Genomic DNA, 24,014 nt, shown 5'->3' on the forward strand with positions numbered 1-24,014 from the left:
ATGTGGAAAAAGTCAAGAGGGCTGAATACTTTCCGAATGCACTGTATGCTACCAGCTCTCATAGGTCTCATGTCAGAATTAGACGTTCATCCATGTTTGTCAAACATCAAATTTGGAAATTATTCCAAATGTTGGGATTGGCATTTGGGATTGGCCCCCCCAAAATGGGATTGCCCCCCCCAAAATTACATGCAACCTTTGGAATCAGACGCAGATGCTTAAACTCATCCGCCGTCCCTAACGAATCGAAACCAAACAAACTTGAAAAAGGTAACAGCGCTCACTGTTGATCCTAGCGGCAGGTTTCCACTTCATCTCCAGACATGGATGGACGTTGAATACTGACTTGTATCACGAGTGAATATATGAGCAAACGTAAAAATAAATATGATCATTAGCACTCACCTCAACAGCTAACATTTTCCCCAGACTATTTGTTAGCAAATATCCAAACTCAACACAGGGTCCCCATCAGGGGTGCATGCTCAGTCCCCTCCTGTACTCCCTGTTCACACACAACTGCGTGGACTCAAACACAATTATTACGTTTGCTGACAATATGACGGTGGTAGGCCTGATCACCAACCACAATGAGGCAGCCTATAGCAGCGGTTCCCAAACTAGGGGTCGTGGGGTCACCTGATATGAAAACGGGTCGTGGATCATTTCCAAAATCCTGAGAAAAATATATACAGTTGAAGTCGGAAGTTTACATACACCTTAGCCAAATAGATTTAAACTCCGTTTTTCAAAATTCCTGCCATTTAATCAAAGTAAAAATTCCCTGTCTTAGGTCAGTTAGGATCACCACATTATTTTAAGAATGTGAAATGTCAGAATAATAGTAGAGAGAATTACTTATTTCAGCTTTTATTTCTTTCATCACATTTCCAGTGGTTCAGAAGTTGACACTCAATTAGTATTTGGTAGCATTGCCTTTAAATTGTTTAACTTGGTTCAAACATTTTGGGTAGCCTTCCACAAGCTTGGGTGCATTTTGGCCCATTCCTCCTGACAGAGCTGGTATAACTGAGTCAGGTTTGTAGGCCTCCTTGCTCGCACATTGCTTTTGCAGTTCTGCCCACAAATGTTCTACAGGCTGGAAGTCAGGGCTTTGTGATGGCCACTCCAATACCTTGACTTTGTTGTCCTTAAGCCATAACTTTGGAAGTATGCTTGGGGTCATTGTCCATTTGGAAGACCCATTTGCGACCAAGCTTTAACTTCCGGACTGATGTCTCGAGATGTTGCTTCAATATATCCACATAATTTTCCTCCCTCACGAAGCCATCTATTTTGTGAGGTGCACCAGTCCCTCCTACAATAAAGCACCCCCACAACAGGATGCTGCCACCCCCGTGCTACACGGTTGGGATATTGTTCTTCTGCTTGTAAGCCTCCCCCTTTTTTCTCCAAACATAACAATGGTCATTATGGCCAAACAGTTATATTTCGGTTTCATCAGACCAGAGGACATTTCTCCAACAAGTACGATCTTTGTCCCCATGTGCAGTTGCAAACCGTAGTCTTGCTTTTTTATGGCGGTTTTGGAGCAGTGGCTTCTTCCTTGCTAAATGGCCTTTCAGGTTATGTCGATATAGGACTCGTTTTACTGTGGATATAGATACTTTTGTGCCTGTTTCCTCCAGCATCGTCACAAGGTCCTTTGCTGTTGTTCTGGGATTTATTTGCACTTTTCGCACCAAAGTACGTTCATCTCTAGGAGACAGAACGTGTCTCCTTCCTGAGCGGTATGATGGCTGCGTGGTCCCATGGTGTTTATACTTGCGTACTATTGTTTGTACAGATGAACGTGGTACCTTCAGACGTTTGGAAATTGCTCCCAAGGATGAACCAGACTTGTGGAGGTCTACAATTTTTTACTGAGGTCTTGGCTGATGTCTTTTGATTTTCCCATGATGTCAAGCAAAGAGGCGCAGAGTTTGAAGGTAGGCCTTGATATACATCCACAGGTACACCTCCAATTGACTCAAATGATGTCAATTATTCTATCAGAAGCTTCTAAAGTATGACATAATTTTATGGAATTTTCCAAGCTGTTTAAAGGCACAATCAACTTAGTGTATGTAAACTTCTGACCACTGGAATTGTGATACAGTGAAATAATGTCTGTAAACAACTGTTGGAAAAATTACTTGTGTCATGACTTGTCAAAACTATAGTTTAACAAGAAATTTGTGGAGTGTTTGAAAAACAAGTTAATGACTCCAACCTAAGTGTATGTAAACTTCCGACTTCAACTGTATATACCCTCCCAAAATGACCATAATATCGTCTTTGTATCTCAAAATCATTGCAATGTGGTTAACCTTCGTCTACATTTTTCAAATCTAAAAAGACACAACTCTAGATCATTTGAAAAGGCTGCACTTGACTGTTGCACTTGAATCATTCCCACGGTGAATGGCTAGGCCCGCTATGCTATGAGACCACACACTATTACAGAGACTTTGATATTACTGGCCGCAATAGATATGGTGACAACAACGTGGGGTGGGAGATGTACAGACACTCGCATCAATACCTTTGTCAGATAACACTGCTAAATGAAGAAATTATGCTATTGCTAGTAATCAAGAGAAAACTCTGACTGAATGACTCAAACTGAATGACTCCAAATGTACATTAGCCGTGAGGGCCGAGATGCCCATGAGTTGACGTTTGTACGTCAGGGGATGCTATTCACGAGGACATATTGTTCCGTCTCACGATTCCCGAGCAAGAAACGGCACAGAGGATGTTCAGTATGCTGCGTGGCTATATTGACGAAAAACAGATTCCATGGGATGGAATGGTGGGATCTTGCACAGATGGGGCTCCATCTATGGTGGGATGGCAGGCAGGCAGGCCTCTGCACTCTAGTTATGATTGCGTCTCCCTCTGCCATATGGAAGCATTGTATGATACACCGAGAGGAACTGGCAGCAAAAGAGCTGAGCACAGAACTGAAATATACTGCAGCAGGTAACTTCAATGGTAAACTACATGAAAGCATATCCACTGCACGCAGGCCTGTTCACAAAACTATGTGATATGTGATCAGAGCATGACAATGTTCTATTTCACACTGAGGATTGGTGGTTAGCAAGGGGGAGGGTTGAAAAGATGTTCACATTGACAGTGGAACTTCTGTCATTCACAAAGGATGTAAAAAAAACATTTTTTTTTAAAGAACTTTCTGTGTAAAGTAAAAGAAAATGTCTCCTTGCCTATGCAATAGACATCTTTGGGAAACTGAATTCAAGCATGCTGGGGAAATAAGAAAAACATTCTACAGATGCGTAACCGCATCAGTGGATTCAGAGGAAAGAATTCTTATTGGAGAGTCTAACAAAAGTCTTACTTATTGGAGAGTCTTACAAAAGCGAACCATGCCCCCTTCCCAACGCTGAGCATGTTTCTAACAGAAAACAGCATCAGTAAGTGAACTGGGAACTAAGCAATCTCAGACTTCTGACTTCAGTGCATTAAGGAGAACTGGGAACTAGGGAAAAAAACGAGCTCTGACTGGGAAAAATCCTTTTGAACGGTCATCCAACTCGGGCCTCTTTCTAGAGCTCTGACATTCCGACCTGAAGATCACTGACGTCATGATTTGACCTCTAATTTTTCAGAGTTCCCAGTTATCTTGAAAGCACCATAAAACTCCTAGTACCCTTTGCCAGCTCAAATCTGTGTGAAGCTGGATTGAGTGCTCTCGTTTGCATTAAAACCAAAAATGTTCCTTACTTTGAGAAGCTCCGACGCGACATGCATCAAGCATACCCTTCTCATTAGTGGTGGTGAGATAAGACATTATGTCAGTCTAATTTGCAATTGACTGTCATAGCCCCACATTCAAAGTATATGATGGTGAGTTAAGACAATCAGAATGTTAGAAATGTTTTTCAATTGACTGCGATAGCCACAAATAAAAATAAAAAGTTAACATAGGCTGTTAATGACAATTTTTAGGGACTCCCTCGGACACCGCCTGGTATAGAGGTCCTGGATGGCAGGGAGCTCGGCCCCAGTGATGTACTGGTCCGTACGCGCTAACCTCTGTAGCGTCTTGCGGTCGAATGCCAAGCAGTTGTCATACCAAGCGGTGATGTAGCCAGTCAAGATGCTCTCAATAGCGCAGCTGTAGAACGTTGAGGATCTAAGGGGCCATGCCCAATTTTTTCAGCCTTTTGAGGGGGAAGAGGCGTTATCGTGCCCTCTTCACAACTGTGTTGATGTGTGCGGGCCATGATAAATCCTTAGTGATGTGGATACAAGGAACTTGAAGCTCTCGACCCGCTCCACTACTGCCCTGTCGATGTGAATGGGGGTGTGCTCAGCCCTCCATTTCCTATAGTTTTCCATTTCCTTTGTCTAGCTGACGGTGATGGAGAGGTTGTTGTCCTCGCACTACCCTGCCAGGTCTCTGACGACCTCCTTATAGGTCAGGGGTTCTCAAACTTGTTTAGCCCATGACCCCATTTTGATATCCGTAAATTCTCGCGACCCAACCATGTGAAACAAATGGTCATTAATAGCCTATGGTTGGGGTCGTGAGAGTTTGGGAACCCCTGCCCTATAAGGAGGTCGTCAGAGACCAGGCAGGGTGGTGCGAGGACAACAACCTCTCCCTCAAACGTGTTATTACTTTTCTATTATTTTCTTTCTCTCAGCAGTTGCGAAGGGCCCGTAAGGAAGCATTTCACTGTTGGCCTACGTCTGTTGTTTACGAAGCAGGTGATGAATAAAAAGTTATTTGATTTGAGAGGACAAAAGAACAACAGTGGGGAAGGAGGAGTAGTGGCATGGAGGGTTGGTTCAAATGTGCCTGCTGGTTTCATCAGGAGTAGGGCTGGAGAGAATCTACAGGGAAGTTAAAAGCACTGTCTGAAAACCGAATCGATAACACTTAAACTATTCATGGTTTCGATTGGTCTCACTTGCAAAAGAGATTTTATCTCAATAGAAATAGACCTGCATAGAAATAGATAGGTTTGAAGCAGTTGGATTGATTTCATTTAACTCCATAGGTATTTTTGTATCTCCGCAGATCTATCTGGCCCTACTGGTTAACATTAAATTACTTCGTTTAGCGCACAGTGCTTGCAATGCCAGGAATGTATGCATGCCTAATACGCTTTGGATAAAAGTGTCTGCTGAATGGAATATATTCGTATTATTTCAGGGCGTGCTGCTTTTGTCCTACTGTACCTCTCCAGATCCTCTGCGTTGTCGCCCTGCTCTGCCTTCCCGATGCCAAACTTGGCCTTCAGAGAGCGGGAGCGGGCAATGACCGTCTCCACCGCTATCAGCTGGGTAATCACGTCCTGTTGGAGGAGACAGACACATAGACACAGTACTAGGGTGGATGAATTGGGGGTAGAAAAAAAGTATACTGTGGCTACCTTGCAGTCCAACCAATGGGTTAGAGGTAGAGGTTAGGGATTAGAGACTGTTGGGTAGAGATCGTCAAATCTTGCCAGGTCTCCCTTGAAAAACAGGATTTATCCTGGTAAGATAAAGGCTAGATGAAAAAAAAGTTGTTTCCAGTCACCTCTAGTTTCTTGTAGTCTGGGCTGGGGTGGCGCAGCAGCTTGCTGGCATGAGAGGTGGCCTGCTGGATGGCCTTTCTAACAGATAGGATGTCCTCTACTGACTCTGTATGGGAGAGAAGAGAGGAAGTTGGTGAGATATGAGAGAGGGATAGATAAAGAGACAGAGACCGAGCAACAGGACCCTGCGGTCACTAACCCTCCTCCTTCTCCTTGAGGATGGCAGCATGGAGGATGCAGGGCAGGAGATGGCGGGTCAGGTCTGCTGGCTTCTGTACCGCCAAGTAGTGCAGCACCTGGGGGAGGGGAAGAATATCAAAAGCAAATTCTCTCTCTCTCTTACAGCAATTATGATTCCAGAGGTTGTCAGGGACCCGGCAAGGTACTTGACATTTCCAAAGGCATTGTTCTTTTACAAAACTGGTTCATCGGCTTCTTTTGACTTATGGAGGCTGTCTGCCGCATAAACGCAATTGTGTTGGCGAGAGGCAGCGCTGCATTTTAATGACCCTCCTCTTTATACAACACAGGGTCATTCGTTATGTTGAGTGAGTCACTGATGAGATTCCAGAAGCTCAATCTGATTTGGTATCCCTTAATAACACACAACCCTTCAGGCTCTCGTGCACAGGGAGAGCACAGGGATAGAAGGAAAGGCACAGTACAGCTCTCTTAAGTTGTCGCAGAGTGACCTTGTGGCGATGGTCTCGACTGCAAACAGAGGACTGTGGATTATAGAAGCACACCTGTCATCTACCTACTTAAGAGGACAACTTACTGGAGCAGGAAGAAAAAAAGAAAAAATGTATATAAATCAGCAGTAAATTAATTCCAAACTAAATTGTGCACCTGGAATTTCCCCAAAAGAGCCGGCTGGCTGGCGGCAGCCATACGGATGAAGGACGCCGTGCTATAGGCTAGATGACCGACCTTCAAGGCCCGGCAAGGTTCTCCTGAACTCAGTTTAAACTCTCAGGGAGGGGACCCATGTCAGGGAGGGGAGGGACACCTTGTGTGTGTGTGTGTGTCATAGCAGGGACACCTTGTGTTCTGACCTACTTCCTATTTCTAGCAGCGCTGCATGGTGATTGGCTGAAACAGGGACAAACAGAGAGAGGCAGAGTGTGTAGTGAACCTGGCAGTGTTTCGATCTCTGGGCTGGCAGCAATGAGCTGCAGAACAGGTAGAGGTGTCATTCACTGAGTTTCAGTCTAGCAGTTCAAAGGGGGGGGGGGGGTTTGAACTGCTTGTTATATTAAATCAGTCAGTGAATCACAATGCAAAATGGCTCTGGGTAAAAGTTGTTCTTAGGCACAACTTGTCCTCCCCAAATCCTAACTTGAGGGGAAAACCCCAAACTGAGCTTCTCCCCCCTTTTAGTAATTCCTGGTCTGGTAACCAAAGATTCTGGAACTAACACGGTATGATGTGATTTATCAGTTGTAAAAAGGTTTAATAAGGGCTCTGATGGGACCAGAGTTTTTCTAAAAATCAGGTCACATGGTTTTAAAAACTCCTGGAAAAACTCCTGGCCTTTGGGAGGATGAAAACCATGTCAAACTGCAGCAACCTTTATATTTTAAAGCTAGACTAAAGGGGGGGTTTTCATCAACACATATACAGAGACACCAACATTATTGGACGATAGAACTCACGGGGCTGAGGTCTGCTTTACGCAGGTCTGCATCGTGTAGGCCTGCACTACGCAACTATAGGCTTAATACAAAAAAAGACTTCAAAGTCTATGTCAGATATTGAGTTCATTGTTTAATTCCAGTTAATAAAGTTGGATTGAAAAAGTCTAGGTTGCCTAGTCACCCAAAGTTTGAATATAAACTAAATTGAATATTTAGTATTTTCAAAACCAAACAAATTTGCTAGCTATAAAAACACAATGTTACCTCTTTGTTTACCCTGAACAGAGGGATAGGGTGAAGTAGATTGTATGCAGCTGTTAGGATTCTACAGTTGACCAGACAAAAAAAAAAATGTAAAAAATGATGGCGGCCCTGCAATGCACAATACAATTCTTAAAGCTCAGTACCTTCTCAGCCTCCTTGGTGTCGTCAAACAGGCGTCTCTGTCTGCGAGCGGGGGTAGTCTTGGCTGTGGCCCACGCCTCCATCCACATGTTTCCCGGGATCTTCATCCTGGCACTCAAGTCACCCCTGACCACTGTGTCTCCGTTCTCGTCCACCACCTCCTCCTCAACGTAGTCCCTGGGCGAGTACCACCTCACAAAGTCCTCCAGGGTACAGCCAGGGTTCGCTGCCTAATATGGACACGGACAGACACAGGCTTGTCACTGTCACAGCAAAGTCATGTTTCTCAAACCCCACAGATGTTCAAGGTTTTCCACTATATTCTAATCTTCCAAAGCATATATACACAGTCAAGAGAAGTCAAAAGTCTTCTAAAAAACCCTGGCGATAGTAGCAGAAAACACACATACATCTGGCTGATGTTATCACCACCTCTAGTGCTTCAGCTCCCCTCCAGAGCAGTGCTCGCTGTCTGTGAGCTCATGACTCAAAGACAGGTGATGATTCAGGTGTAGCAGACAGCATCAGTCTGTTAATGGCCCTCAGAGGGACTGAGTCTGAATCAGAGTACCTGCTGCTGTGAAATAAATCAATGTCTCACTGCTTCCCTGCTTCCTCTGGAAACCAACCGACTGACCAATTGAACAAGAACTTTTGTGTGACCTTTCGCTGATGTGCGTTAGTGAGATTCAGCACAGTCATTTCTCTCCTTCATTCACACTCCATAATTAATTAGAAGCCTGCCTTACTTCATTTCCTTTATTTTTTTTCCGTGGTAAGTTTCGTAGCGAGAAGATAGCTCCATTTCAGTGCAGCGGCAGTAGATGGATTGATGAGAAAGAGGATAAAGCGTGAATAACTGAGACAGGAGCTCCTCCGTAGCCTGGGGGTCCAGGCCAGGACAGGAGGCTTCTCTACTGCAGTCCCCCTAAAGAAGGTGTGTGTGTGTGAAATGTGTATTTGCGTGTGTGTGAAATTTGTGTGTGCGCGCATACCGGAATTCGTGCGTGTGACATATTCAGTTGAGGCGGGGGCTGGTTACGTAGTGCTTGGCTGTCATATTCCTAAGTCCCCACCATTCATCAGTGGTCCATCCTTGGCATTGCGCCCGCAAGGACCGGGATAATTAAAGCTAAAATGCCAGATTATGCTTGGCTAAGCACAATTACATACAGAGCAGGTCGGCCCTGGCCATGAAACATTTTGAGGCCATTCTAACTCAACTAAGGGCCCCATTTACCGCTCTGGTTGAATACACAACATTCTTCTTCCTCTAGTTTATAACCCATCTCCCTCCTCCTCACGTCAGCTGTTGTCGGAGCTCAGAAAGAACAGAAGAAGAGGTCGAGAACATACAACTAACTCCAAAGTAGAGCATTTAGTGGGCCAGCTAAAAACAGCCCGGGGTAATGCAACAGAAAGTTGCAACTGTGCCCCCTGAAAGAACACTATTTGTCAACGTTTGTTACTGTTGGCAACAAAGGGGTTGAGCCTGAAGTCCCATCAGAGAAGTTTAAAGATAATGACCTGAAGTTCTGAACCTCTTGAATCCAACAGCTTGGAGTTGGCAGGTGTGGCTTCATTCTACTCAGCAGAAAAATGGGGTATGTTTCACTGTATTCATTGCACAGTAAGGTGACCATAGAGATTAATGAAGCTTTCTTTAGCCTGAGTCCATTCTTTTTTTAAAGAGACAACTATTAAAAAAGAGCGGCTTTGTAGATTTGTCTGCATGACGAAGGAAATCTACATGAATCATTAAAAAGCATGTGTGTTCAACCTTCTATCAACTAATACTTTTACAGGCATAACATCAACGACTAGTATTCAATAATTCAACACGACGGAGGATTATTTTCTAAATGGAAATTTGAAGCACTAAAACAGAAATCTATACAGAAAATCAGCTCTCAAAGACCTCTTCACATGTCCAAATCCACACCCCTCACGCTTTATAATAAGAAAGAAGCCTTTCATTGATCTTAATAACACAATTAGCATGCCCTCCACTATGCCACCGTGTGAGACGAGGGAGGCAGAGAGACTGTGAGAATCAAATCAAACGCCCCCCAGTCTGACACATTGACTGACTGAGAGGACGGAGAACACTAATAGGCTCCTGTGCCACTCACCCAGTCTGGGTGTCAGTGAGAGTGAGTGTGCCTCTCTCTGTGTGTGTTTCTCTGTGTTTGTGTGTGTGCCAGCATTCATTTCAGGGTGTGTGTGTGTAAAATATATATGTCAGGATGGGGTGTGTGTCCTCACCTTAAAAGATTCCATGTCTGAGAGCAGACAGGCACTCTGCATGCGGGCGCGGAGGTGGGCACCCTCGGCTGACGTGCCCAGTTTGGCCAATACCTCCGACTGCTCCTCTAGAAGGTCTTCTGTCATGGGCGCTGGCTCCTGGGGAGTGGGGAGGAGGACACTCAGGGTTTCTGTGTTTTAGGGGTTTTGGTGTGTGCATGAAGAAGTGCGTGTGTGGGGGTTGGTTTCCGAAACACAAGGAAGCCAGAAACTGACCCCTAAAGCTGATCCATAAGGTCTGTATGTTACAGTACTTATTAGTGTGTGAGAGACATGACAGGGATTGGCCCGGTCATTCACTCTGAGCACTACAGAGGAGACAGCTCGTCATGTTCATTAGCAACCTGTGGAACAATGGAACACTTGGGGCACCTACAACCCCATGCCAAAACACCCACAACGCCCTGCCAATCTCCCATCAGCTCCAGCTAATGAACACTGGTTCTGTCTTGTAGAGCAATGTCCACAGTCCTGTCTAGTGTCCAAGTTGCTGAAGGGCAACTGAACACTGCATAATGTTCGCTAAGGTCGGACTCGGTTCCACCACTGGCAAAGTCAGTTATGATCACCGGCCAATCAGGTGCATAACGAAAATGGTTATGCACCTATTTGAATGAACAAGAAAGACTGATGACATGTAGAAGTAGGTGGTGGTTGGCCAAACTAAAGCCAGGGATTTAGCTCAGAGGACTAACATTGTCTTGAGTCACATAGATTACCCAGTAGGTTTGTTATGTACAAAATAATCACTATTGTTCAGATAAAGCTGCTAAATAAAAGTCCCTAATTTCATAGAATCCTGATTCTGCTCCTTGGCTTGTAATAACTCCCTAATAGCCATTACTTACACATTCTATAACCTGCTTTAATTGGCCATTCCTGCCTTTTTCATTGCTGGCATTATGCAACTGTTTTCCAGCACAAAGCAGGCTTATATAACAATGGGCTCCATACAACACCCAAAGGATTTCTGAGCGGAAGTAGCCCAATGTAAGGCTGCTGTACCTACCTTTTTAAACAACGACCGCATACCTCTAAATGCAAAAGGCCACACCATGCAATCATGAATGGAAAAGGGGGGCAGAATCCAACTGTGCCTTTCTTTCCTTACCATCACAGCCTCTAATGCATTCTACCCAGTGGCTCAGACTGACTAATGCACAGTCGGGTCTGGGAGAAAGAAAAGACTAAAAGCCTGTCCCCTCCTGAGCAAGTTTCTAATGAAATAAAGAAAGACCTGAGTCAGAGGGGACCATTAGCTGCGGCTCTTGAGAGACCCACGTCCTAAATTGCACCCCATTCCCATATATAGTGCACTACTTTTGAGCAGAGCCCTACGGGCCTTGCCCCTTGTCAAAAGTAGTGCACCATATACAGTATAGTATGCTATTTAAGACGCAGCCAGAGTGTGGAGAATACAAACAGGGCAGACAGGAGCGGCGATCAAAAAACACTTTATCCAGACTAATTAAAACTAGGGAAGGAAGGTGAGAATGCCGAGCAGAGCATGAGTAGTAGTGGAGCAGAGGCATCCACCTCATTACAAATAGTGGCAATGCCATGAATCTAAAACACCCATCTCTGCCTACCCCTGCCTGTCCCCCCCCTTCTACCCTGCCCACGCTGTTTAAAAGTTCGACAGAGAGGGAGAAAGAGAAAAGAGGGAGTGCGGGAGAGAAAGAGAGAGAAAGAGAGCGCGAGATAGCGAGAGAGAGATTGACAGGGGTGTCAGAGAGGAAATGGTTGAAAGGTAATAGAAAGAAGAAAAAAAAACAGACAGGCGAGTAGAGATGGAGACAACAGATCCAGACAGAGACAGAGCAGCACAGAAGAGCAAACAGACGTACAGATAATCGATGGATGTAGGAAGAGAAAGAGAAAGAGAGAACATGTCATTGAGAGGACAGACAGCGAGAGAAAGAGAAAAGAGAGAGGAAATGGAAAAGGACCGAGGGGTAGTGGGAGTGATATATGAGAGTCAGAGACACAAAAGTTTGGAGAATGGTGTGTGGATAAAGAGGGAGAGAGATGGAAAAAGGCAGACAGAGAAAAGACAAGTGCAAAAATCCCCGCATGATACACCGAGACAGCCGGAGACTGAGGCCGTGTCTAAGACTTGACAGTTAATGAATGCAGTTTTTGTATTCTTTAAGGACACATCATGCATCTACAGCTACATTTAAATGTATCCACCATGTCCACAGTCAGTGTTGCCAATTTAGCGACTTTGTCGATATATTTAGCAAGTTTTCAGGCCCCCTCCGGTGACTTTATTTGTAAAAGTGGATAGTGTCAAATTCCCCTACTTTTCAGGCTGCTTTCGGGAGTTTCGACAGCGAGGATTTCTCTGATTTTAATAGCATCTTGCGACTTTCCCCAATCAATTCTGCCGCAAACAAGAGTGAAAGAAGCTGTCTGTACAACAGAAGTCACTGCAACGGTTCAGAGACAGGCAGAGAAGCACAGGGGGGGTGCAAGGCAAATTAGTCCACATTTTGTCAGGATTTTCTGCACTATATTCAAATGCCAGTATGTAGTCTGCAAACAGTGGAATAAGCTAAATATTATAACACAACAACTTCATGGTAGTAGCTAACTACTGTAGCTAACAAGCCAGGTAACCTCAGTGGCTAGCCAGCAAGCAAAGCTAATGGGATTGCAAACGGGTTAGAATAACTCTAGAAATAGTTGTTAGCTGGCTAGAATTCATGAGGCCAGCAAACACGTTCCTCACACGCTAGGAATGTATTTCCGCAAATGTTATAATGAAAAGGTGCCGCTCTTTCCCAAAACCAAAGTGTTCTGGACTCTGTATACACCAGGGATCATCATTGAGATTCAGCCGGGGGACAATTCTTTCTTGAGCGGATGGTCGGGGGGCCAGAACATGAATACAAATAATTGCAAATTGACCGCAAGCAGCACAAACAGACATGTTTAACTAAAACATAATCATTTCACACCTTGCTTACATTTGTATACGATCACGTCTTGTCTTTATTATGCGTGGGAATACTTGGGAACAGATTTCATCAATTAAAATCCCTTGGAGCTGATTTCCTGGGGACTTTTACAATCTTTTATGTCCAACAATGAAAGTTCCACACCCAATTATTATTACAAACCTCCTGAAGGAAAATGGCTCGATAAGGTGGTCAGCCAGATCTGAACACAATCAGACCACAATGACACTTCAGCGCGTCTAGACCTGATCTTCGTATTCTGATAGCAGAAGTCAAATGTAAGTGTCAATTGTAGACACGGCCTGAGACGGTGTTGTGTGTTAGCAGACACAAGCTGTGTGAACACGTTGGGCCCATCTAGAAGTGCTGACACTAGTTTATTTTACACTCACACACTCCATCCATCTCTCCTCCACGCAGCACACAGTCAAATCCGTTCTCTTAACACGGCAAGGCGTCCGTCCTCGCCCACCAGCTGCAGCGTCTGCTGTGTGTGTGTCCGTGTACTGGGTCTGTGTGTCTTCTTTGTGTGCGTGTACCATGTATATGTCCGTGTACTGTGTGTCATCTTTGTGTGCGTGTTATGTATTTATGGATAGATAGCGGCTTCAGAAAGCCCGGGCCACCATCTCCCTTCCTGCGTCTCACCTCCTAGTGTTAATCATTGAACAGTGTCAGCCTCAGCCCTGTGCATTAATTAACTCTACTATTCATCCCAGTCTATAATTGATGAGAGGTAAAGGAGCTACACATCTCTCCAGGCTAGCTCTGGGCTCACACACATAGCAGGGAATGTAGAGGGAGGGAGGTAGCACTATCAGAGAGACTCATAGCATAGAGCACATGTGCCAAACTCGTTCCACGGAGGGCCAACGGTCTGCTGGTCTTCGCTCGTCCCTTGTACTTTATTGATGAATTAAGGTCACTAATTAATAAGGAGTGTCTCTTACCTGGTTGACTAGGGCTTAATTGAAAGGGGAAAAAAATAAACCAGCAGACACTAGGCCAACCATGGAATGAGTTTCACACCCCTGGCATAGAGGCTGATCACCAAATGGAAGAGGATATAGCCAATTATAACAAGATGTTTTGTACCTGCCCCCAAATACCTTCTACAATAAGAGGCTGAGCACAACCTTTGCTGAGTTGAGTCTGTCAGGCTAAGTTCCACATCATGCTGCTCTTGGCTTTTACCATACTTATTAAGATGAACCCACAGACATTTAAAGCCAATTATTGGATTTATGTTACAACAATTTCTTAAAAGTCTGTGATAATGAATTAGGCACTGTGTGCAGTGTGTATTCGTCAGGGTAACTGTGTTATAGTGATTTATGGTATCATAGTAACAATGAGTCACAGTATCACTACAATGTAGTAATGAATAGTTCAATGAGTCACAGTATCACTACAATGTAGTAATGAATAGTTCAATGAGTCACAGTGTCACTACAATGTAGTAATGAATAGTTCAATGAGTTAGTGGTGCATATTGTACAGTACATCTGCCATGGCTGTCTGTCTGACCTGTGGCATTGTTAATGACATGGTCAGTATGTGGACATATTGGTCCTAGGAATCATTTTACAATGATATGCATTGTACACCAAACATTAAACAATTAAAGGGTGCTTGAAGCCACCATGAAGATTGAAATGGCTGTGTGTGCTTGTGTGTCTGACCTGAGTAACAGGGATGTACAGGGGTTCCTGGGAGTTGAGCAGGGTCAACTTCCCATGGGGGTGGAGCCGACCGTCTGGCTTGGCCACTTTGGCCCCGCCCTTCTCTCCGTCTGTGGACCCAGCCTCCTTCATCTCCTCCGTGTCGCTCAGGCACTCAAAGAACTCGTCCTCGCCCTCGCTGTCACTCCACGAGTCCCATGACTTCCCAGGAGACACCTCTCTGCCCATCTCCGCACTCTCCGGCCCCAGGCGCCCATTCTCAGTCCCGGTTGCCCCTGAAACCTTCCTCTCCCTCCCTCTCTCCCTCTCCTTCCCTCCCTCAGCAGTCTTCCTTCCATCATCCCTCGCTCTCTTCCTCTCAATGCAGCAGTTGAGCATCTGGGGGGCAGAGATGGACAAAGAGTGATGAGTGCAGGGAGTCAGGGAAACAGCAGCAGATGGCAAGCTTTTGGGCGGTGTGTGTGTGTGTAATTCTATCCGGTATAACCCCATCCCTTTGCCCCTTATCGAGCCATTTCTCATCATCATGTCCCTGTGTGCCCACACTAAAGTCTTCTCTTCCTCCTACACTGAGCTCCAAACGTCTACCTAGTGCAGGCTGCGGCACTTCATTACTATGAATAGAGTCACTTCCTGCTCTAATACTGATGCATGCCCAGCCTAGGTGTGTGTGCGTGTGTGAGAAATAGAGAACAAAGAGAGAGAAAGGGGAAAGAGAGCAGAGAGGTAGGTAGGTAGAGGGAGAGAGCGATACAGAGACAGACTCAGCTTATGAGTCAGGAGCTCTCTGCCCAGTGCAGCCTGGGCACCTCTTCCTCTTATTAAAGTGATTGCAGATAAAGTGGCTCACTCCGCCTTTCCAGAAAGATATTACCTCTCCTTCCTTCCCTCTCATCCTCGCTCACACTCTCTCCGGACATCTTTATTACCACTTCTCCCTACTTCCTTTTATCTCTTCCTCTCACTCTCCTCAATCCCTCCCTCCCCCAGGTGAGGCGTGGGCAGCTGAATAACAACACTGTTTATGGGTCTGGTTCTGTCTGGGGCCTCTGCAGACATCTGGCTGGGCCATGGGGAGTAGGGCTGGCACAAAAGTTGACTGGATGACCACAATGCAGCAGCAGGACACATAGAAAATAATTAATAGAACAGGCCTGGAACCACTGCCTGGTATTGAAACGATTTCCAAAGTAATGTAGAATGTTCATTCAAATGATGTTAACTGATTTTTTCTTCTGGGAGGGGGGGTTCTATTCATTCTATTTCAATGGCAGCACATGCAGTCAGGAGCGGATGAGAGGAGAAAATGTGTCAAGAGCAACCCCAACAATTATAATATACAATACCAGTCAAAAGTTTGGACACACCTACTCAATTCCAGGGTTTTTCTTTATTTTTACTATTTTCTATATTGTAAAACAATAGCAAAGACATCAAAACTATGAAATAACAAATATGGAATAATGTAGCAACCAAAAAAATGTAGCTACCCTTTGCCTTGATGACAACTTTGTACACTCTTGGCATTCTCTCAACCAGCTTCATGAGGTAGGTCACCTGGAATGCATTTCAATTAACAGGTGTGCCTTGTTAAAAGTTCAGTTTGTGGAATTTCATTCCTAATTAATGCGTTTGAGCCAATCAATCCATCATTCCTTTAAGAACATTTCAAGAACTTTGCCATTTTCTTCAAGAGCAGTTTCAAAAACCATCAAGGGCTATGATGAAACTGGCTCTCACGAGGACCACCACAGGAAGACCCAGAGTTACCTCTGCTGCAGAGGATAAGAGAGAGTTAGAGTTAACTGCACCTCAGATTGCAGCCCAAATAAATGCTTCACAAAGTTCAAGTAACAGACACAGCTCAACGTCAACTGTTCAGAGGAGACTGTGTGAGTCAGGCCTTCTTGGTCGAATTGCTGCAAAGAAACCACTACTAAAGGACACCAATAAGAAGAAGAGACTTGCTTGGGCCAAGAAACACGAGCAATGGACATTAGACCAGTGGAAATCTGTCTTTTGGTCTGATGAGTCCATATTGGAGATTTTTGGTTCCAACCGCCATGTCTTTGTGAGACGCAGAGTAGGTGAACGGATGATTTCTGCATGTGTGGTTCCCACCGTGAAGCATGGAGGAGGTGGGGTGATGGTTCTTTGCTGGTGACACTGTCAGTGATTTAATTAGAATTCAAGGCACACTTAACTTCTTGAGTGTAGGGGGCAGGATTGACATGTTTTGGCTAAAAAAACATACCCTTTTGAAACTGCCTATTTCTCAGACCCAGAAACTAGAACTAGTATAACAGAACTGATATTGCAGGCGAAAACCTGAGGAAAATCAAACCAGGAAGTGCTGTTTTTCCTGAAAGCTCTCTGTTCCATTGGATGCCTTGACTCCATTTAAAGGGATATCAACCAGATTCCTTTTCCTATGGCTTCCTCAAGGTGTCAACGGTCTTTAGACATAGTTTCAGGCTTTTATTTTGAAAATGAGCGAGAATGATCACATTGCGTCAGTGGATAGCTGGGTGTTCGCAGAGTTTTGCTTGAGAAACAGAGTGGGACAGCCTCTCCTATTGAAAAAGGGACAGTCCTGGTTGATATATTATCGATTATATATTTTAAAAAACAACCTGATGATTGATTATAAAAAACATTTGACATGTTTCTGTGGACATTACGGATACTATTTGGAATTTGTCTGCGATGTCGTGACCGCTCGAGCCTGTGGATTTCTGAACATAACGCGCCAAACAAATAGAGGTATTTTGGATATAGAAATAATCTTTATGGAACAAAAGGAACATTTATTGTGTAACTGGGAGTCTCGTGAGTGCAAACATCCAAAGATCAAAGGTAAGCGAGTAAATCTATAAGTCAGAAGACTTTCGTGACCAATCTACTTAGCTGCTAGAGTTTGTAATATTTTGTCTACTGAGAGAGATGTTCTTACATAAACACTTGTTATGCTTTCGCCGAAAAGCTGTATTGAAATCTGACATGCCAGGTGGATTAACAAACTAAACTGTGTTTTGCTATATTGCACTTGTAATTTCATGAAAATGAAATATTTTTTGTAATTTAATTTGAATTTGACGCGCTGCAATTCAGAGGGTGTTGTTGAAAATGATCCAGTTAAAGGGATGTGTGCGTCAAGAAGTTAACCGGCATGGCTACCACAGCATTCTGCAGCAATACGCAATCCCATTTGGTTGGCGCTTAGTGGGACTATAATTTGTTTTTCAACAGGACAATGACTGAAAATAAACCTCAAGGCTGTGTAAGGAGAGTGATGGAGTGCTGCATTAGATGACCTGACCTCCACAATCACCCAACCTCAACCCAATTGAGATGGTTTGGGATGAGTTGGACTGCAGACTGTTGGCATTCCAGGTAAAGCTGGTTGAGAGAATGCCAAGCGTGTGCAAAGCTGTCATCAAGGCAAAGGGTGGCTGCTTTGAAGAATCTCAAATATAAAATATATTTTGATTTGTTGGAACACTTTTTTGGTTACTACATGATTCCATGTGTTTTTTCAAAGTTTTGATGTCTTCACTCTTATTCAACAATGTAGAAAATAGTTTTAAAAAATAAAGAAAAACCCTTGAATGAGTAGGTGTCAAAACTTTTGACTGGTACTCTAAGAATATTTTGAAGATAAATACACAACACAGAGGACGAGAGTACTAAAAACTAAATAGAGTACTAATGGTCAATAAGGAATTGTCAAGGGAAATAGTTGGGTCTCAGTTCAACAGCTGTTTGGAATCTGTGGAATGTCAGTCCTGAACTCAGAGCTACGTATGCTACGTTTTCATTGGTCTGTACATTGAGTCTGAAGCAGGATCCTTGTTATTTGGCCATTGGCCAAGTTGTACTGTAAGGACTTCTGATTGGTCAACTCCAGGCTAGGGTGGGGGGGGGTTACAAATGGCATCCTATTACTTTATTCTACCTCCCAGCATAACAGCTATGATTTTTCCTTCTCAAATACATTTTATTTTTAATTGTATTTTCTATTTTCTCCACAGATTTGCTTTGGGGGTTGTGTTATTGAAGTACAACAACTGCAAATAACACTGTATACATTTATTTTCTTGCTATTCAAACAGTTATTACGGTGACCGCGGCCATTTGGCAGGCCAACTACTGTCATCCAAAATGCTATGACTCCTACCTGTCGACTCGCTCCCTCCTACCTGTCGACTCGCTCTCGCTCCCTCCTACCTGTCGACTCGCTCTCGCTCCCTCCTACCTGTCGACTCGCTCTCGCTCCCTCCTACCTGTCGACTCGCTCTCGCTCCCTCCTACCTGTCGACTCGCTCGCTCTCTCCTACCTGTCGACTCGCTCGCTCTCTCCTACCTGTCGACTCGCTCGCTCTCTCCTACCTGTCGACTCGCTCTCGCTCTCTCCTACTTGTCGCCTGGCTGGTTGGCTAACTGTCTCTCTCTCCTACCTGTCGACTGGCTGGTTGGCTAGCTGTCTCTCTCTCCTACCTGTCGACTGTCTGACTGGCTAGCTGTCTCTCTCTCCTACCTGTCGACTGTCTGACTGGCTAGCTGTCTCTCTCCGACCTGTCGACTCGCTCTCGCTCTCTCCTACCTGTCGACTGGCTGGTTGGCTAGCTGTCTCTCTCTCCTACCTGTCGACTCGCTCTCGCTCTCTCCTACCTGTCGACTGGCTGGTTGGCTAGCTGTCTCTCTCCGACCTGTCGATAAGCTCTCGCTCTCTCCTACCTGTCGACTGGCTGGTTGGCTAGCTGTCTCTCTCCTACCTGTCGACTGGCTGGCTGGCTTGCGGTCTCTCTCCTACCTGTCGACTGGCTGGCTGGCTTGCGGTCTCTCTTCTACCTGTCGACTGGCTGGCTGTCTCTCTCTCCTTCTCGCCTACCCGTTGGCTCTTTCTCTCTCCAGTCGGCTCGCTCTCTCTCCTTCATGTCGGCTCGCTCTCTCTCTCTCTCTCTCCTTCTCTCCTACATGTCGGCTCGCTCTCTCTCTCTCCTACCTGTCGGCTCGCTCTCTCTCCCTCTCCTGTAGTCACGCTCTCTCTCCCTCTCCTGTAGTCACGCTCGCACTCCCTCTCTCCTACCCGCCTGCTCGCACTCCCTCTCTCCTACCCGCCCGGCTCGCACTCCCTCTCTCCTACCCGCCGGCTCGCACTCCCTCTCTCCTACCCGCCGGCTCGCACTCCCTCTCTCCTACCCGCCGGCTCGCACTCCCTCTCTCCTACCCGCCGGCTCGCACTCTCTCTCTCCTACCCGCCGGCTCGCACTCTCTCTCTCCTACCCGCCGGCTCGCACTCCTCTCTCCTACCCGCCGGCTCGCACTCTCTCTCTCCTACCCGCCGGCTCCTCTCTCTCTCTCCTACCCGCCGGCTCGCACTCTCTCTCTCCTACCCGCCGGCTCGCACTCTCTCTCTCCTACCCGCCGGCTCGCACTCTCTCTCTCCTACCCGCCGGCTCGCACTCTCTCTCTCCTACCCGCCGGCTCGCACTCCCTCTCTCCTACCCGCCGGCTCGCACTCCCTCTCTCCTACCCGCCGGCTCGCACTCCTCTCTCCTACCCGCCGGCTCGCACTCCTCTCTCCTACCCGCCGGCTCGCTCTCTCTCTCCTACCCGCCCGGCTCGCACTCTCTCTCTCCTACCCGTCGGCTCGCACTCTCTCTCTCCTACCCGTCGGCTCGCACTCTCTCTCTCCTACCCGTCGGCTCGCACTCTCTCTCTCCTACCCGTCGGCTCGCACTCTCTCTCTCCTACCCGTCGGCTCGCACTCTCTCTCTCCTACCCGTCGGCTCGCACTCTCTCCTACCCGTCGGCTCGCACTCTCTCCTACCCGTCGGCTCGCACTCTCTCCTACCCGTCGGCTCGCACTCTCTCCTACCCGTCGGCTCGCACTCTCTCCTACCCGTCGGCTCGCACTCTCTCCTACCCGTCGGCTCGCACTCTCTCCTACCCGTCGGCTCGCACTCTCTCCTACCCGTCGGCTGTCTCTCTCTCCTACCTGTCGACTGTCTGACTGGCTAGCTGTCTCTCTCCGACCTGTCGACTCGCTCTCGCTCTCTCCTACCTGTCGACTGGCTGGTTGGCTAGCTGTCTCTCTCTCCTACCTGTCGACTAGCTGGCTGGCTTGCGGTCTCTCTCCTACCTGTCGACTGGCTAGCTGTCTCTCTTCTACCTGTCGACTGGCTGGCTGTCTCTCTCTCCTTCTCGCCTACCCGTTGGCTCTTTCTCTCTCCTGTCGGCTCGCTCTCTCTCCTTCTCTCCTACATGTCGGCTCGCTCTCTCTCTCTCCTACCTGTCGGCTCGCTCTCTCTCTCTCTCCTGTAGTCACGCTCCCTCTCCTTCTCTCCTACCCGCCGGCTCGCACTCTCTCCTTCTCTCCTACATGTCGGCTCGCTCTCTCTCTCTCTCTCCTGTCACGCTCTCCTACCCGTCGGCTCGCACTCTCTCTCTCCTACCCGTCGGCTCGCACTCTCTCTCTCCTACCCGTCGGCTCGCACTCTCTGTCTCCTACCCGTCGGCTCGCACTCTCTGTCTCCTACCCGTCGGCTCGCACTCTCTCTCTCCTACCCGTCGGCTCGCACTCTCTCTCTCCTACCCGTCGGCTCGCACTCTCTCTCTCCTACCCGTCGGCTCGCACTCTCTCTCTCCTACCCGTCGGCTCGCACTCTCTCTCTCCTACCCGTCGGCTCGCACTCTCTCCTACCCGTCGGCTCGCACTCTCTCCTACCTGTCGGCTCGCACTCTCTCTCTCTCTCTTATCTGTCCACTCACTCACACTCTCTCCATCATAAACTTAAGGCAGAGGCATTATTATCAACAGTTCTACCTTATTCATCCTATCCTCTCCAGGATAAATTTAGACTCAATTGAGTGAACACTCGGAGGAGAGAGGTACCCCTTTTGTACTACCAATAAAAATGTTTTTACATGCTATCGCTACCAGACTAATATGCAAAACCAAAACACACAGAAAGATAGAGATCCTGGTGTACAAGTTGCTGCTACCACCATCTTAATCCATCATTCCTAAACAATTCATTTCTGCAGATAGTTTGCTTTGTGCTGGATTAATGCTTTCATGTAGCTATTGTTTATGTTGGTGTGTGGGGCTTACAGTGGTTTTTATCAAAGGCATTACAGAGAGCTTTGTTGTTGTTGCAGGCCTTAAAGAGGGAAAACTCTGACAAAGCTTTTTCTTTTTTTAATTAGGACTGAGTAAACAGTCTTAGTAATAATCATAGTGAGGTCTATATGTATACAGTTGATAGACTGGGCTCGTCACCTGGAGTTTCTGGTGCAGGAGACAGCAGCGAAGGTCTGGAGGACCACTGGCCAGTCTGAAATAAAAGACAGGGAAGGGGATAATTCAGTATACAGTCCCGGTGTATACCCTCAACATCATTATTGATGGGATTCCGGTTTGGGTTCAATCCAATTTGATGAGGGTTCAATCCAATTTCTATTTCTATTCCCTCTGTAATCAAGTGCAGTGTTTCCCCTAGGATTTTTTTCAACAGCGGTGGGAAAGGTAGCGGGAGGGGTGGGGGGTATTTGCTGCAGGGGTCCGGGCGCATGCCCCCAGGAGATTTTCTTGTAGAACGACTTTGAGAAGGTGACAAAAAAAACAACATTTGACACCAAAATGCATGAAAATTAAATGATGTTGACACCATATTAAATATAATTGATGGGAGCCAGAGCACTTGTAGGGATATGAGCAAGCGGTGGCTGTGCGCTTATGGTTCTGAATCGCGCCACTGCTCGCTCTGCTTGCTACAAATATATGATGTAACTTGTTTCTCTGATCTTATAGGGATAGTGTGAGATTTTGGGAATTACCATTTTTTGTCTCTGCGTGCAGTTTGAACAAAATTGAAGGTAGTTTCACAAGCCATTGCTAACTAGGGCAATGACTTGAAGGCTAGGGGAACAGCTAGCACGTTGGTAGTCTACAGGCACAGCTAGCATGCTAGATGTTCCCATAGACATGCAGTCATTGCGCGTATGATAGTTAGCTAACTTCCTTCAAACTGCACGCAGAGACATAAAAATGGTATCCATGAGTTCATCTGACTCTGGATAAGTAAAGAAATGGCTTAGTTGCCAAAATGTCAAACTATCCCTTAAAAAAAAGCACACTGCTGCTAAATTAATATATAGACTCAGCAAAAAAAGAAACATCCCTTTTCAGGACCCTGTCTTTCAAAGATAATTCGTAAAAATCCAAATAACTTCAAAGATCTTCATTGTTTCCCATGCTTGTTCAATGAACCATAAACAATTAATGAACATGCACCTGTGGAACGGTCGTTAAGACACTAACAGCTTACAGACGGTAGGCAACTAAGGTCACAGCTATAAAAACTTTGGATACTAAAGAAGCCTTTCTACTGACTCTGAAAAACACCTGCTCTTCTGCGTGAACGTGCCTTAGGCATGCTGCAAGGAAGCATGAGGACTGCAGATGTGACCAGGGCAATAAATTGCAATGTCTGTACTGTGAGACGCCTAAGACAGCGCTACAGGGAGACAGGACGGATAGCTGATCGTCCTCGCAGTAGCAGACCACGTGTAACACCTGCACAGGATCGGTACATCCGAACATCACACCTGCGGGACAGGTACAGGATGGCAACAACAACTGCCCGAGTTACACCAGGAACACACAATCCCATCAGTGCTCAGACTGTCCGCAATAGGCTGAGAGAGGCTGGACTGAGGGCTTGTAGGCCTGTTGTAAGGCAGGTCCTTACCAGACATCACCGGCAACAACGTCGCCTATGGGCACAAACCCACTGTCGCTGGACCAGACAGGACTGGCAAAAAGTGCTCTTCGCTGACGAGTCGTGGTTGTCTCAGCGGGGGTGATGGTCGGATTCGCGTTTATTGTTAGAAGGAATGAGCGTTACAGAGGCCTATACTCTGGAGCGAGATCGATTTGGAGGTGGAGGGTCCATCGTGGTTTGGGGCGGTGTGTCGCAGCATTATCGGACTGAGCTGATTATCATTGCAGGCAATCTCAACGCTGTGTGTTACAGGGAAGACATCCTCCTCCCTCATGTGGTACCCTTACTGCAGGCTCATCCTGACATGACCCTCCAGCATGACAATGCCACCAGCCATACTGCTCGTTCTGTGCGTGATTTCCTGCAAGACAAGAATGTCAGTGTTCTGCCATGGCCAGCGAAGAGCCCGGATCTCAATCCCATTGAGCACGTCTGGGACCTGTTGGATCGGAGGGTGAGGGCTAGGGCCATTCCCCCAAGAAAAGTCTGGGAACCTGCAGGTGCCTTGATGGAAGAGTGGGGTAACATCTCAGCAAGAACCGGCAAATCTGGTGCAGTCCATGAGGCGGAGATGCACTGCAGTACTTAATGCAGCTGGTGGCCACGGCAAATACTGACTGTTACTTTTGATTTTGACCCCACCTTTGTTCAGGGACATTTCTGTTTGTCACATGTCTGT

The 24,014-nt window shown here is 46.4% G+C and overlaps 1 protein-coding gene across 1 annotated transcript in view; it reads right to left on the reverse strand.

The window, feature by feature from the left end:
* The window catches only part of LOC115110152 (RAB3 GTPase activating protein subunit 1), a 51,046-nt gene that overhangs the window by 10,203 nt on the left and 16,829 nt on the right, over positions 1-24,014 (reverse strand). The window contains exons 16-22 of the mRNA XM_029635560.2: positions 21,832-21,886; positions 14,547-14,924; positions 9,863-10,000; positions 7,600-7,827; positions 5,755-5,851; positions 5,558-5,661; positions 5,215-5,330 (exon numbers count right to left, since the gene is read on the reverse strand). Coding sequence (XP_029491420.2) covers positions 5,215-5,330; positions 5,558-5,661; positions 5,755-5,851; positions 7,600-7,827; positions 9,863-10,000; positions 14,547-14,924; positions 21,832-21,886 — 1,116 coding nt within the window. The remainder of the gene's footprint in view (positions 1-5,214; positions 5,331-5,557; positions 5,662-5,754; positions 5,852-7,599; positions 7,828-9,862; positions 10,001-14,546; positions 14,925-21,831; positions 21,887-24,014) is intronic.

This window comes from Oncorhynchus nerka, linkage group LG3 (genome assembly GCF_034236695.1).
Source record: "Oncorhynchus nerka isolate Pitt River linkage group LG3, Oner_Uvic_2.0, whole genome shotgun sequence".
NCBI lineage: Eukaryota > Metazoa > Chordata > Actinopteri > Salmoniformes > Salmonidae > Oncorhynchus > Oncorhynchus nerka.